Source organism: Lissotriton helveticus, chromosome 11, assembly GCF_964261635.1.
Source record: "Lissotriton helveticus chromosome 11, aLisHel1.1, whole genome shotgun sequence".
Taxonomy (NCBI): domain Eukaryota; kingdom Metazoa; phylum Chordata; class Amphibia; order Caudata; family Salamandridae; genus Lissotriton; species Lissotriton helveticus.
The window spans coordinates 1109604668-1109619127 of NC_136072.1; the positions used below are offsets into that span (position 1 = coordinate 1109604668).

At 44.6% G+C, this 14460-nt stretch overlaps 1 protein-coding gene across 1 annotated transcript in view; it reads left to right on the forward strand.

Moving 5' to 3' along the window:
* Nucleotides 1-14460, forward strand: part of LOC144792662 (solute carrier family 2, facilitated glucose transporter member 5-like) — an 842308-nt gene that overhangs the window by 378375 nt on the left and 449473 nt on the right. Inside the window, exon 8 of the mRNA XM_078667809.1 lies at nt 10915-11102. Coding sequence (XP_078523935.1) covers nt 10915-11102 — 188 coding nt within the window. The remainder of the gene's footprint in view (nt 1-10914; nt 11103-14460) is intronic.

The window sequence follows — 14460 nt, forward strand, 5'->3', positions numbered from 1 at the left end:
CCAGCGCCAACCACCTGACCTCCTGGTCCAACGTCAACGACGATGAGACACGCAAGGTCATAAACTCCATCCACTCAGGATCTCCGTCAGACCCGTGCCCACAACACGTATTCAACAAAGCAGACGCAGCCTTTGCACCCCAACTATGGAAGGTCATCAACATCTCCTTGGAAACAGTGCCATTTCCGTAAAGCTGGAAGCACGCCGAAATCAATGCCCTCGTCAAGAAGCCCAAAGCGGACCCCAAGGACTTCAAGAACTTCCGGCCCATGTCCCTGCTCCCGTTCCCGGCAAAGGTCATCGAGAGAATCATCAACATGCTTTTGGCCCGCCACCTGGAAGACAACATCTTGGACCAATCCCAGTCTGGATTCAGATGCAACCACAGCACAGAGACAGCCCTCATCGCCGCTACAGACGACATCAAGCGCCAACTAGACAACGGCGAAACATCAGCCCTCATCCTCCTGGACCTGTCAGCCGCCTTCGACACGGTCTGCCATCGCACTCTAAAGACACGCCTCCTAGAAGCCGGAATCCAAGAGAAGGCCCTTGATTGGACCACTTCCTTCCGATCTCCACCCAGAGAGTCGGCCTCCCACCTTTCCGATCTGGAGCCACCAACATCATCTGCGGCGTCCCCCAGGGCTCATCCCTCAGCCCGACGCTGTTCAACATCTACATGGCCCCCCTCTCACAAGTGGCCCGCCACCACAACCTCAACATCATCTCCTACGCCGATGAAACCCAGCTCATACTCTCCCTCACCAAGCACCCACACACCACCAAAACCAACCTCCACGAGGAAATGAAGGCCATCGCCGACTGGATGATGAGCAGCCGTCTGAAGCTGAACTCGGACAAGATGGAGGTCCTCATCCTCGGACCCACCCCGTCATCCTGGGACGACTCCTGGTGGCCGACCACACTGGGAACAGCACCAACACCCACCAAACATGCAAGCAACCTAGGATTCATCCTCGACTCCTCCTTCTCCATGTTGAAGGAGGTCAACGCCGTCTCCTCCTCCCGCTACAACACCCTCCGCATGCTACGCAGGATCTACAAATGGATCGCGACGAAAACAAGAAGAACGGTGTCACAGGCCCTCGTCAGCAGCAGACTGGACTACGGCAACGCACTCTATGCAGGAATCCCAGCCAAACTCCTACGACGACTACAACGCATCCAAAACACCTCCGCCTGACTGATTGTCAACGTCCCCCACCACAAACACATCACCCCGCACCTGAGAGACCTACAATGGCTCCCCGTCGACAAAAGGATCACTTTCAAGCTCATCACCCACACACATAAAGCACTCCACAGCGCTGGACCAGCCTACCTGAACAGCAGACTCAGCTTTCACACCCCCACCGCCAGCTCCGCTCCGCCAGCCTCGCTCTCGCGCTGTCCCCTGCATCCAACGTATGACCTACAGCAGCAGGTCTTTCTCCTACCTCGCCGCCAAGACCTGGAACACCCTCCCCACCCACATACAGCAGACCCAAGACCTATTCGCCTTCAGAAGACTCCTCAAGACCGGGCTCTTCAAACAGTAGAAGCACCCCCCCTCAATCAGAGCCTTGAGACCCTCACGGGTAAGTAGCGTGCTTTACAAGCATTCTGATTGATTGATTGATTTATTGCGTCTCTGTCTCTTGATGCTCGCGCTTCTAGAGGATGTCGGCCATAGCTGTTTCATGTGAAGATTCCTGTAGCTCTAGCGCGTTGACTCCACCATCGTTATTCTATCAGCAATATCTGAGCAAGTTTTTTAAAACAAGCATTTGCAATGCAATAGGTCTCGCATTAGGAAAGTTTGAGCTATTGGTACTATAAATGACAAATTTTTTATTTATGTTTTGTTTTTGAAAATAACTAAATTAATAGCATTGTCATTTACAATGCCAATAGTTTTACCTTTCGCAAATGTGACACCTATAGCAATTGTAATGCAATATGTGTTGTATTTACATGACTTGCATGTATTGATATTACAAATAACAATGGCTTTACATTTTTTAAAATAATTAATACTTAAATAAAAGTTATTGTAATTTATAATGGCAATAGCTTAAACTTTTGTAAATAGCTTTTGTGAAGATTATGTTCAGTGTATTTTATTGTGACGAAAATCCAAGAACAGAAATGAAATATTAACATCTTTTTGTTACATTTGTAATAAAGCTTGAAACATTGAGAGAACATATTTGAACCAGTTGTTGTTGAATGGTTGCACAGATTGATGCTGCGGTGGCGCTGAGTGATGTGGTGGCGAACGAGTGATGCTGTGGCGTTCAGTGATGGTGTGGTAGCCCATAGTGATGTTGTGGTGCCCCTGAGTGATGTTGTGGTGGTGCTAAGTGATGCTGTATGCTATGCTAAGTTTTGTTTTGATATCCTATGTTTTGTTTTGCTATGCTATGTTTTGCTATCCTATGCTTTGATTTGTTAAGCTATGCTATGCTGTGTTTTGTTATGCTATGCTATGCTTTGTTATGCTATGCTATGTTTTGCTACGCTATGCTTCTTTCTGCTATGCTAAGTTTTGTTATGGTGTGCTATGGTTTGTTATGCTATGCTATGTTTTGTTGCGTTTTATTATGCTATGCGTTGTTTTCCTATGGTATGTTTAATTATGCTATGCTATGTTTTGCTATGCTATTATATGTTTTGTTTTGCTATGCTATGTTTTGTTGTGTTTTGTTAAGCTATGCTATGTTTTGTTGTGTTTTGCTATGTTTTGTTATGCTAAGTGTTGTGTTTTGTTATGCTATGTTTTGTTATGTTATGCTACATTTTGTTATGCTATGCTATGTTTTGTTTTGCTATCCTATGCTTTGTTTTGTTATGCTATGCTATGTTTTGTTGTGTTTTGTTATGCTATGTTTTGTTTTGCTATTTGTTTTGTTATGCTATGCTATGTTGTGTTGTGTTTTGCTATGCTATGCTTTGTTATGCTATGCTATGTTTTGTTGTTTTTTATTATTCTTTGCTTTTTTATTCTCGCTATGCTATGTTTTGTTATGCTATGTTTTGTTATGCTATGCTATGCTAAGCTTTTTTTTGTTATGCTATACTATGTTTTGTTATGTTATGCTGGTGAGGGTGTGTGAGGGTGTTTGAGGGCGAGGGGGTGTGAAGGTGAGGATGTGGGGGTGTGAGAGTGAGGGTGTGAGGGTGAGGGTGTGAGGGTGAGGTTGTGTGAGGGTGAGGGTGTGTGAGGGTGAGTGAGGGTGGGGTAGAGGTTGTGAGGGTGCGTGATGGCGAGGGTGTGTGAGGGTGTGTGATGGTGAGGGGGCGTGAGGGTGAGTGAGGGTCTGTGAGGGTGAGAGGGTTGTGAGGGTGAGGGGGTGTGAGGGTGAGGGTGAGGGTGTGAGGGTGAGGTTGTGTGAGGGTGAGGGGGTGTGAGGGTGAGGGGGTGTGAGGGTGAGGGGGAGTGAGGGTGAGGGTGTGAGGGTGTGGGGGTGAGGGGGTGTGAGGGTGAGGGGATGTGAGGGTGAGGGGGAGTGAGGGTGAGGGGGAGTGAGGGTGAGGGTCGGGGTGAGGGTCTGTGTGAGGTTTAGGGGGTGTGAGGGTGTGGGGGTGAGAGTGTTTGAGGGTGTGTGAGGGTGAGGGTGTGGGGTGTGAGGGTGTGGGGGAGTGAGGGTGATGGTGTGGGGGTGTGAGGGTGAAGGTGTATGAGGGTGAGGGGTGTATGAGGGTGAGAGGGTGTGTGAGGGTGAGAGGGTGAGAGTGTGTGAGGGTGAGGGTGTATGAGGGTGAGGATGTGAGGGTGAGGGGGTTTGAAGGTGAGGGTGACTGGGGTGAGGGGGTGTGAGGGTGAGGGTGTGTAAGGGTGAGGGGGTGTGTGAGGGTGAGGGTGAGGGGGTGTGAGGGTGAGTATTTGTGAGGGTGTGAGGGTGTGAGGGTGTGTGAAGGTGTGTGAGGGTGTGTGAGGGGGAGTGGGTGTGAGGGGGAGGGGGAGGGTGAGAGGGGGTGTGAAGATGAGGGGGTGTGAGGGTGAGGGTGTGTGAGTGAGTGAGGGTGTGTGAGGGTGAGAGGGTGTGAGGGTGTGTGAGGGTGAGGGTGTGAGGGTGAGGGGGTGTGAGGGTGAGGGGGTGTGAGGGTGAGTGAGGGTGTGTGAGGGTGAGAGGGTTGTGATGGTGAGGGGGTGTGAGGGTGAGTGAGGGAGTGTGAGGGGGTGTGAGGGTGAGGGAGGGTGAGGGTGTGTGAGGGTGAAGAGGTAAAGGTGAGGGGGAGTGAGGGGGAGGGTGTGTGAGGGTTAGGGTGTGAGGGTGAGGGTGTGTGGGGGTGAGAGGACCTTATAAGTGTGTAGCATTGCAGCTTTCCAATGATGGTGCTAAATACAAGATGTGACTGACGTGCAACAGGAGGTTCGTCAACAGCAGAGAGGTAGCAGTGGCAAGATAAAACAGTCTTTTTTGGGGAGATACTGTTGCGTTTTGGTATCACTCATTGGTATTGTATGGGCTAGCTAGCACTAGGAAACTTGCTTTAAGATGACCATAGGAGCTTTAGACGTCTTTAATAAAATAAAATGCAATCTTAATAAGCGGAGGAATATTAACAAAATGGATGGATAAGAAGGATGGGCCCTTTTAAAACGGAGGTGGCTTGGAAGGCTAAGAAATTACATTGAGCCGTTCTCGGGTCATTTTACAGCTGAAATTGCTTTTCATTTAATTCCAGCAGCAAGCGATAGCTCGTAAAACACTTCGGATGAAATGAAAGAGACATCTTGGTGTGTTAGGAGAGGCACTTATATCTGCTTTGTTTTCTGCTCATATGCGATTTATTTTAAGGCGCCACTTCTTGAAGGAAGAAAGCATGCTAGGCAGATTTTAGCGAGAATCAGTAAAAAGAAGAGAAAAAAACACGTGGGGGGACGCAGTCCATTCCAGAGCATGGTGAATTTTTTCACGATACACGATTCATCTACACTCTGAATGGAAGTAGAGGTGGGCGAAAATGTAATTAAACAAGCCTCAAGTTGTGTGCGCGCACACACGCTAAAAAAAAAAGTGAGTCTTATGCTCAAAGTTTTCAAAAAAAGAAGCAAAGTAACGGTGAAAGCGAAAGTAAAAAAAGCACACGCGCTGGCGTCGGCAAAAGTGAGCCTCGCCCTCAAAGTTTAAAAACAAGCTCTGGCATTGCACGGAGGGGGGTGGGGGACTGCATTTCTTTGAAGTCTGATGTGGGGGGCGGGGGAGCGGCAGCCTTTGAAGTCTGATGCCGTGGCACAGACAAATGGTGGTGTGTGATGTGGCTGGCGATGATGTGCACGCGCATAGCTCACATGAAGTGTACGCGATCCGCAGCTAGTTAGACTTTTCTTTTCTGCTTACTATAATCTCACATATTTTTCCCTGAGGGATGGAATAGCCAATTCCTAAAAAGGCACCAATATACACCAGTGAGCAGGCTAGCGTGGAAGGATCAGAAACTTATAGCATGCTTACTATATGAATCCTATATATACTATATGCAGCCAAATGTCAGCAAAGCAGCTCAATCGGTAAACCTGTTAGTCTTCCGGGGCTCAGCCACTGGAGATGAGTAGGTCACTCCCATACTCGGCCATGTACATGCATATGCACAGTCCCAGAAGTCAAATTGCAACGTTATCCTTAGCAGCACAGGGGTCGATTGCTGGTCCCACGGTAGCAATATATTTATTGGGGGAAATGAGGCTCGGCATCAGCACTGATTACTTGCACAGTGGTAAGTGTGTGGATTGAGGTATGATCCCTGCCAGCTGGTCAAAGTAGGGATTGCACCGGGCCCCTACTGCTGTTCATTTGTCCGCAGCTGCCATCTGTCTTCATCTTTTTCACCAGCACTGATAGAAATCACCATTTTGTGTCTGCTTGATGAGTAGAGAGAGTCAGAAAAGACAGGTGAAATCCTGCGTGTTATGGGGTTATGATGAGCTGTAAGCACAGCTGCGAGTGTGTGGAATTAGGCAGGGTCCTCCCTGCATATCATCTATGCCCACGCGCAAAGTGCCAGGTGACTATTATATTCTGAGGTTACAACCCGCCCATCGGCCAACCTTAACCTAGCTGAGTGCTGCCCATGGGCTTTGGGACGCCCACACTTCAAATAAGGAAAAAGATAAAAACTTAAGTATTTTATTCTTAGTCCTAGCCAGGGCTAGCTACCACACCTAAAATGCCACAGTGCCTATTATGTCCTGGTGGCAAGGCCATGCTCAACCAGCAGGGTATGGGTTGAGCAGCAAACGGAAAGGAGAGCTGCTTGCTCGACCCCTTGCCACTGGCGTAACGAAAAGTGAGGGGGCCTCCCTGCACGGTATTTAGGGGGGCCCCCTCTGGGCTCAATCAGGAGCTCTCCCGGCCAGAGTTGAGTGCCGAGGGGGCCCCTTGGAGCTAGGGGCCCCCCTGCACCGCGTGGGCTGCGGGGGCCTGTGTTACGCCCCTGCCCCTTGCCCTGCCCTTAAAGTGCTAAATAAGCACTGCCCATGAGATTTTGAACACCTATGCATCCTACAACCATTCCCCTTCGTGGCCTAGAGTAACTACCACATATATAGTGCAAGCTAAATGGTAGTAGTACCCAATATTAGCAAGGCAGGATCGTGGTTCGGAAAGGAAAGAAAGAGAGGGACATTATTCCGCCCCTAGCAGCCCACCATGAACTCAGATAAAATTACACAGTCATTGCTAGAAGGCTAGCAAACATAGTTCTAACAGTCAGTATTAATCCCACTCCACCCGCTACTCTCAGCCTTGACACGCTTATTCGACCCCTGGGAGCCCATCAGATCTGAAGTGGGGTTATGTAATCCTTGCTAATAAACTCCATAGGATGGTTTTTAAAAGTCAGCCTTATTCCTGCTCAAGGCAAGAGTTTCTGGCCTTGACATGGTCTTTAAAGACATCCATGAACTCCACTAATCGAATGTTGAGCATCATGTTCCGTGGGTTCAGTGACTCCATCGCAGCCGATCTGCATGTCCTAATTCCTAATGTTTTAAAGTCGTTTCTCAGCAGGGTCCTCCGCCGCTGGTCTAGAGAGGGACAGATGCAAAGGACATGCAGCAAAGTATCCTGTGTCTGATGGCACAGACTGCACTTCATGTCCCCCCATTGTCCGTCCTCCTGCCCGTTGTCCTTCCTACTATCATGAATTCTACTCCTCCTATTGTAAAGTCCAGCGTCCAGTGAGGCTACCAAAACGAGAATAAGTGATCATTCAGGGAGCCTTAGTTCATGGGTACAAGCAAATTACCAATCTTCAGAATTAGGTGGTATCTAAAGACATTTCAATTAGGCCTTTATCCTCTTTTCTCATCCAGAATAAATAAACTGGCAACAGTGGGATGCCCAGTTTTGGTCCATGAACTCTGATTTTCATGACCAATACTACATGAATGATATACATGTAGATTCATGGAATGAGTTCTTTGTTAACCAACATTTGACACCTCTGTCCCAAAACTTAGGACCTTTGGGGGGCATTCTATGCTTTACAAATCATGGTTCATTCATTCATTCATTCATTAAGTCAAACAAAAAGGTAAAATACACAAAAGTCTTTCCAACCAAACCTGCATTGTGATTGGAATTGGCAATGATTGATTTTAGCTGGACTATTAATAATGCCCAACCCATCTGCAAAAGTCCCTGAAAAAGTCTGATATGGACACTGTCCTTGCTTCATTGCTAGGATTGAAGTTACATCTTTGAGCGATCACAATTATATCATCCTAGATTGTTCGCTATGGAGTGAGAGTCCTGTAGCCATGGGTCATACAATTACTAACGTGGAACCCCACAGACCGAATGGTGTTAGAGTCAGATGGATAGGAGAAAGAGCAAATGAATCAATAGCCTCTATTGTTTCTGAATGTTTGTTACATATTACCTTATCCTCGAAAATAATACTGACTGTGAATGTGTTTTAACAGCTTTGAAAAATATAAATGTATCTATCGATGCCAGGTTTACTAGACCAGAGACAAGTGCAGCCACGGACCAGGTTGGTTCGACCATACGTGTACCAAGTTACTAACAGAGCTGAAAAATGCACTTGCTAAAAAACCTAGGGACACTACCCTAATAACTTAACAAAGAGCTGAATACAAATTTGCCTTGAAAAAGAGGAGGGGAGACTTACAGCAGGAAGGTTGGGACTCTCTCAATCAAGCTGCAGAGTTACATAATAATACATTATTCTGGGCCACGGTTAATTCTCCCTTCCTTAGAGAGGATAACATCCCGGTATTAAGCTCTAATGTCCCTAGTGATTGCTGGGTTACACATTTTTCAAACATTTTTGGTTCTGATTGCGACCCAGTTTCTAGCCATTGCAGCTGGCCTGTATTACCTCTGAATTTTACTGTGGCCGAGGTCGAGTCTGGAATCCGTGCCAGCAAGGGGGGGAAAGCCCAGGGACCCGATGGGGTTCCTATTGATGTTTACAAAGCAGTTCCTGGGATCTGGAGCCCCCTCCTTGCCAATGTTTTTAATGCAGCTGTATGTTCGGTTGCTCCAAAAACTTGGGGGGAATCCATTATCATCCCGATCTTCAAGAAGGGTAATAGGTCTGAAGTAAAAAATTACCGCCCCATTTCCCTCCTGGACTCCTCCGTTAAGGTCATGAGCCGAGTTATGCTAGTCAGGCTTGAGGGGTGGGTTGATGAAAAGGGCATCCTGGCTGACAGCCAGTACGGATTTAGGAAGGGAAGGGGCACACTAGACCAATGTTTAAATCTTGACCTCATAATTGGTAAATATGTCGAAGCAAAAGGTGGCGCATTATATCTATGCTTTGCTGATTTAAGCAGCGCCTTCGACATGGTTGATCATGCAATTTTATGGCTGATTTTGTTGCGGATGGGAGCCGCTGAGGGTATAATTTTTTTCCTTGCCAGGCTGTACCAAAAGCTGCAAACTTGTGTGCGCTATGGAACCAAGGGAGATTGGACCCCCAAATTTAGCGTTCGACGTGGCATTAAACAAGGTTGTGTTTTAGCTCAGTTATTGTTCATTCTATTTATAAATGAAATTGATGGAATTTTAAAGAGTGCCAAAGCTGATGCCCCTAGGCTAAAAGGCGTATCTCTGCTGGTGTTATTATACGCTGACGACGCCGTGCTCCTTTCCAGAACCCATCTGGGTCTTCAGCGTTTGATGGATAGATTTTCTCTGTTCATTAAGGACAGGAAACTACTCATCAATAAGGAAAAGACGCATACTATGACTTATGGGGTCAAAAATAGTAAATCCAATGCCTTTTTTATTGATGGTAACAAGGCGCAACCAGTTGATTCATTTTGTTATCTCGGAATCACTTTTTCTCATGACAGAAAATGGACCAACGAATTTAACAATATCAGTAATAAAATGGCAAAAAGCGCCCATGGTATCTTCAAATTTGCAGCTAAAATCGGGGATAGGCGAACTAGGGACATGTTGCAAATTTACCAAGCTAGATGCACCACTATTGCATTGTATGGGGCGGCCATATGGGGTTACAGCTGTGACCATAAATTACAGCTGGAGGAAAATTCTTTCCTGAAAAAGCTTTTGTGTTTACCCACCTCTGCCGCCACTGTACTGATCCACCGGGATTTAGACATCAATTTTTTAAACTACCTATTATCTTTATGACCACTCATGTTATGGCGCTCTATATGGCTCCAGGACAAAAAGTCCCTTAATAGATCTATAATCGAGGATTGTCTTTCATTGGACTTGTACAGGAAAATCCCATGGATAAAATATGTCTGATTGACCCTAAGGCTGCTTTGACGATACCAAAAGCCGAGTTGAAAGCAAAATTTCTGGATAATTTGGCAAGGAAGAGAGCTTATGCCAGTGGGTCCATGTTAACTGTCACATTTTTCAGTAGATTTTCCCTCACTGAAGGTTTTCCACCATATGTAGCTCTGGTGACTAGGCAATCGCACACTTTGTCCTGACCAGACTAAGGTTTGGAATAGTACATTATTTAGCGGCCTTGCCCAACCTTAAGCAACACCCTAAAGGTCCTTGTCTGTGTGATGGTATATCAAAACAGAGCACCTTACACTTTTTATTAATATGCAAACTGTACTTGAACTTTAGTATTATGTATCTAAAACCTATGTTTGTTAAATATGGGGTGCGTACAGTTGATGAGGCAATGAGTCTCATTTTTAACATGAAATCTGCTGACATCTGTTTTTATACTGCTGTGTTTTTAAACAAATCTATCAGTGTGCGAAAAAGCATGATATTTTAGTGTATTTGGTCTGTACACCATGATATTCTTTTTTATGAATTGTTGATTTATTGATCTTGTATCTTAATATGTGCTTTTATGGTCATTTCATATGTACCGAATAAAGCTTCATGAATTGAATTGATTGGAATTGGCAATGATTGATTTTAGCTGGACTATTAATAATGCCCAACCCATCTGCAAATGTCCCTGAAAAAGTCTGATATGGACACTGTCCTTGCTTCATTAATGTTCTAGCCAGCTGCATACGATCCAGTTAAATAGCTCGGAGAGTGTAACACGTATGATGCAGAAAGGCAACCTAGGTTTCATTCTCATGAGGTTTATGAGATGAGTACTATTGCCATGGTTAACAATTCAAGGCACAAAACTCTGCCTGCGAGTGCTACTTAATAGGATGTTGTGGGAACCATTGTCTTAACTGGTAATTAAAGTAACTCTGGATATAAAGTATAAGTACTATCCTTCCAAGGATGGGCAGTATTTTATGGCCTATCGTGAGTAGTTGAGTGCCCCCATCCGGAAAACCATAGACAGTTTGAAGTCCAGGTAGCATCAGTGAACTCTTCAGTAGACCGCAGATGTACACTGAAAGATGTGAGGCTGGCCTTTTGCAGAAATGCCTACTGGGTGAGCTTACATTGTTATTCTGCTTTCCAGCTATGAGGCAGCTTTGGGGAGATGATGACTTCCAGGAAGAGATTGATGACTTGATGAAAGAGCAAGAAGCTATGAAAAATGTCCAAACCTTGACATTCCTGGAACTCCTAAGAGACCGGTCATGCAGGTTACAGCTGTATCTGATGGTTTTAGTAATCCTCACGGACAGTATCGGCGGTGTTAATTCAGTTGAGTATTCCCTGAGTAATCTAATGGATGTATTGCGTGTTAGTACTAGCTTTTGCAGTCACTTTCCTGTTTTAAGAGACCACTCCTGAATTATGTACATGGCTCCATAAGTTATTTAACATTTATTAACACATGCATTTGAAAGGCAGTGAGGTAATTAAAACTGAGTTAACCATTGTACATGTCTCCATGCACTAGCCACTCCCCAGTTCAAACTTGTGTTCCTGCCCATTTATATTCTGGCCCCAGTACCTGCTGCTGCATACCCCCTCTGACTCTCTCACCTTCCTACTTGCACCTCCACTCTCTCTACACCTCACTCTCTTACATCTCCAAATTCTCTCCCCTTCACCCTGCTGCCTCTCTCAGACCTGATTTGTATTACTGTAGGTTAAATCTAAGTCAGTCTGTCTATTGTGTGTTGCTTTCTTTTCATTTTCCACCCTGCTCTGTCTCTTCACCTACCCAGTTTGCACTGTCCAATTCTGTCTCCATTACAATTCACGCTCTCTTCACTCTACTTCTATCTCTGGTGTGCTTTTTTCTCCATAATCCTCACTAGTTTGATGCTCCAGCTCTGCTCAGTCTCTCTCCTATGCTCCTTTTCTTAATACAGCCCCTCTACCGATATTACTCCCAACTCTTAGTAACTCGAGGTACTTCAGACAGCTCAGGTTTAGGAACCATCTTGATTCACTGCAAATAAAGAGGCTGTTCACAAAACTAAAATTACAGTCTGAAACTTATGCATTTGTATATTTCTGAATGTAGTCAAATCACAAAATAAGTTCAGATTTCTCTGAAGTGTATCAGCCGTACTTCTCCCCACCCACCGGTAACTACAAAGAAGAGGGGTAGGAAAGATATATACTATATTAGAAGTAACATTTTGGTCATAAAGTATGCATATTTTGGAAAATAACATTCGATGTAACAATATTTCCACACTGAATAATACTCTGAATGGTAGAAAGAAAACGAAACTCACAGCTGATCACATTAACTAAGGCATACACCAATCACACAAAGGACATCAATGCATCCAAAAATACCCAGGCCTCTTCCGTCTGCCCCCTTCCCTTTGTAATGTGTATTGTTTGAAGAACAAATATCAGTATGTTGCTTCAGACTCATTCTGAACAATGCTTCCTTGGGAAGCCTCAGTGACTGCTAGTTCAAACCTCTCATGTCAACGAATGCACAATGTGTTTCATTTCCTAAAGAAACATATATTATGGAAAAAGACAAAATCCGCAAACATGTTTGGCAGCAGGGTCTCCTGGGGAAGATGCATTGAAGGTGAATTTGTGAAGAAAGTGACATGTGCATCATGAGAATAGTATAATGACCAAAGAGACAAATTCTTTAGGCACCCTGCCGTTAAATAGTTCAAGGATGTAATGTCCACAATGAACGTGTGGCTAAGGAGGAAGATGTTGACGTTTCAAACCTCAATATAATTTAAACCGGGTCTTTCTGGGGACAGAAAGAACAGCTAGCAACTATACTCAGAGACAGCAATACAATCGGTAAGCCCATAACCTATGTAGTATAAACACTTTATATATACCTGACTTTGGGGCCTATTACGATGGCGGGCAGACTTTGTCCGCCCACCACCATACCAGCAAATGGGACCTCTATGGCAATTTGGATACAACCGCCAGGGTGGCGGTCGCATCCCGCTTATTCAACATTGTGGTGGTCGGTGCTTTGTGCAGCACCCGCCACAATGTTGAATATGCATGTTGTGTGATGTACATAGATTCTGTCCATGTTGTTCTAACATGGAATCCTGGTTCTAAGGAATTCCTAGATTTGACAGTTGAAGGTGGATCTAGTGATGGCTGAGGTTGTATATTAAAGACCTCTTGATTTACCAACTATTTCTTGTCAGAAGTCACCTTATTACACTGGCGACGATCGCGTGGGATGGATAAAGGTGTACTTAAAGGAAGAAGAGGATGAGAAAACAACCTCAACATCGAGAGGAAATTTAAAAAGAAAACGAGCAAGGCTGTGCTTATGAAAACGAGTGAAAATACCTGGAATACAACAAGGTCGTCGATATTGAAGCGGATTACTTGTGGGTGATTCGGCATGTTGTTTGGGATGAATTTTTAACAAAACTCCGTGCTGTGAATCCCAGTGATGTCAGAGGTGCGCGAGATTTGGACGCCAGATAACCTTGACGTGGGAGGAATTTTGTGTTTCAAGCCTCGTTTTCGTTTGGTTGCAAGGGCACGTGGGAAGAAACAAGCACTATCGAGCAAAGAAAAGTGTCTTGCGTTGCAAGCCTCGTTTTGAAGGAGACGCAAAGGCGCTTGGGAGAAAACAAGGTCAATCGCCTAGTAGAAAAAAGTGAACTGGTTGTACGGCGAACATCTTGGATTTAAAAAAAAAAGAAGGAAGCTTTTGTCTCGATAATTAAGAGGATCGTACGCAAATGGAATTCGAAAAGAATAACTCCGACGCAATGGTGTAAAAAAAAAAGGAATATGCAGAAGAGGAAAACAATTGAGAAGAAGATTAAGTTTGTCGGGTCAATTTAAGAGGTGACACTTTTGTAGGAAGAAATTGAACATATTCTGTTGGTGCTTGTGGTGACAGGCACACCTTGTTCTTGTTAAGAAACTATATTTAAAGTAGAGAAACTTCATCAAGGACAAGGAGTTGGTGCTTACGGTGATAAGCACACCTGAAGTGTTCTTTTCTTAATGTGTCTATTAGAATATGTTAATGTAAAAAACGTATTAGAATAGATATGGTTAATCAATAGGTACACTTAGTTAGTGTATCGTAGTCTTGGTAGAAATCATTTTTTTTTAAAAAGGGGGTGAGGTGCAGTTAGAATTGTTTTCTGTTGTGAAGTTTATTGTATTGGTAATGGGGTGTGAAAATGCAAAATGTGACTTCCCCACCGTTTTTTCTAAATGATCCAGGGGATCCACCTATTGGGTGGAAAAAATGGAAAAAAAATGTTTGAAAATTACGCAAGGGTCTGTGGCACAAATCTCAATGCTGAAAGAAAAAATGCACTTTTGATGCATTGTATTGGAGGAGAAGGGCAGGAAGTTTTGGAGAGTTTACCTACTTTAAATCAAGCAGATCAGAGGGGACTTAATGAATATGAAATATGTATAAAACAATTGGACTTACATTATTTACCAAAAGTAAGCACAATTATGGAGAGATATTATTTTGGATTGAGAGAACAAGGAAAGGATGAATCGGTTGAACAGTTGTAACTGCCTTAAGGAAATTAGCTTCTAGCTGTAAGTTTGGGGAGTTAACTGAGGAGAGGATACGTGATCAGTTTGTGCTTAGATGTACAAATGACAAAATCAATCAATCTAA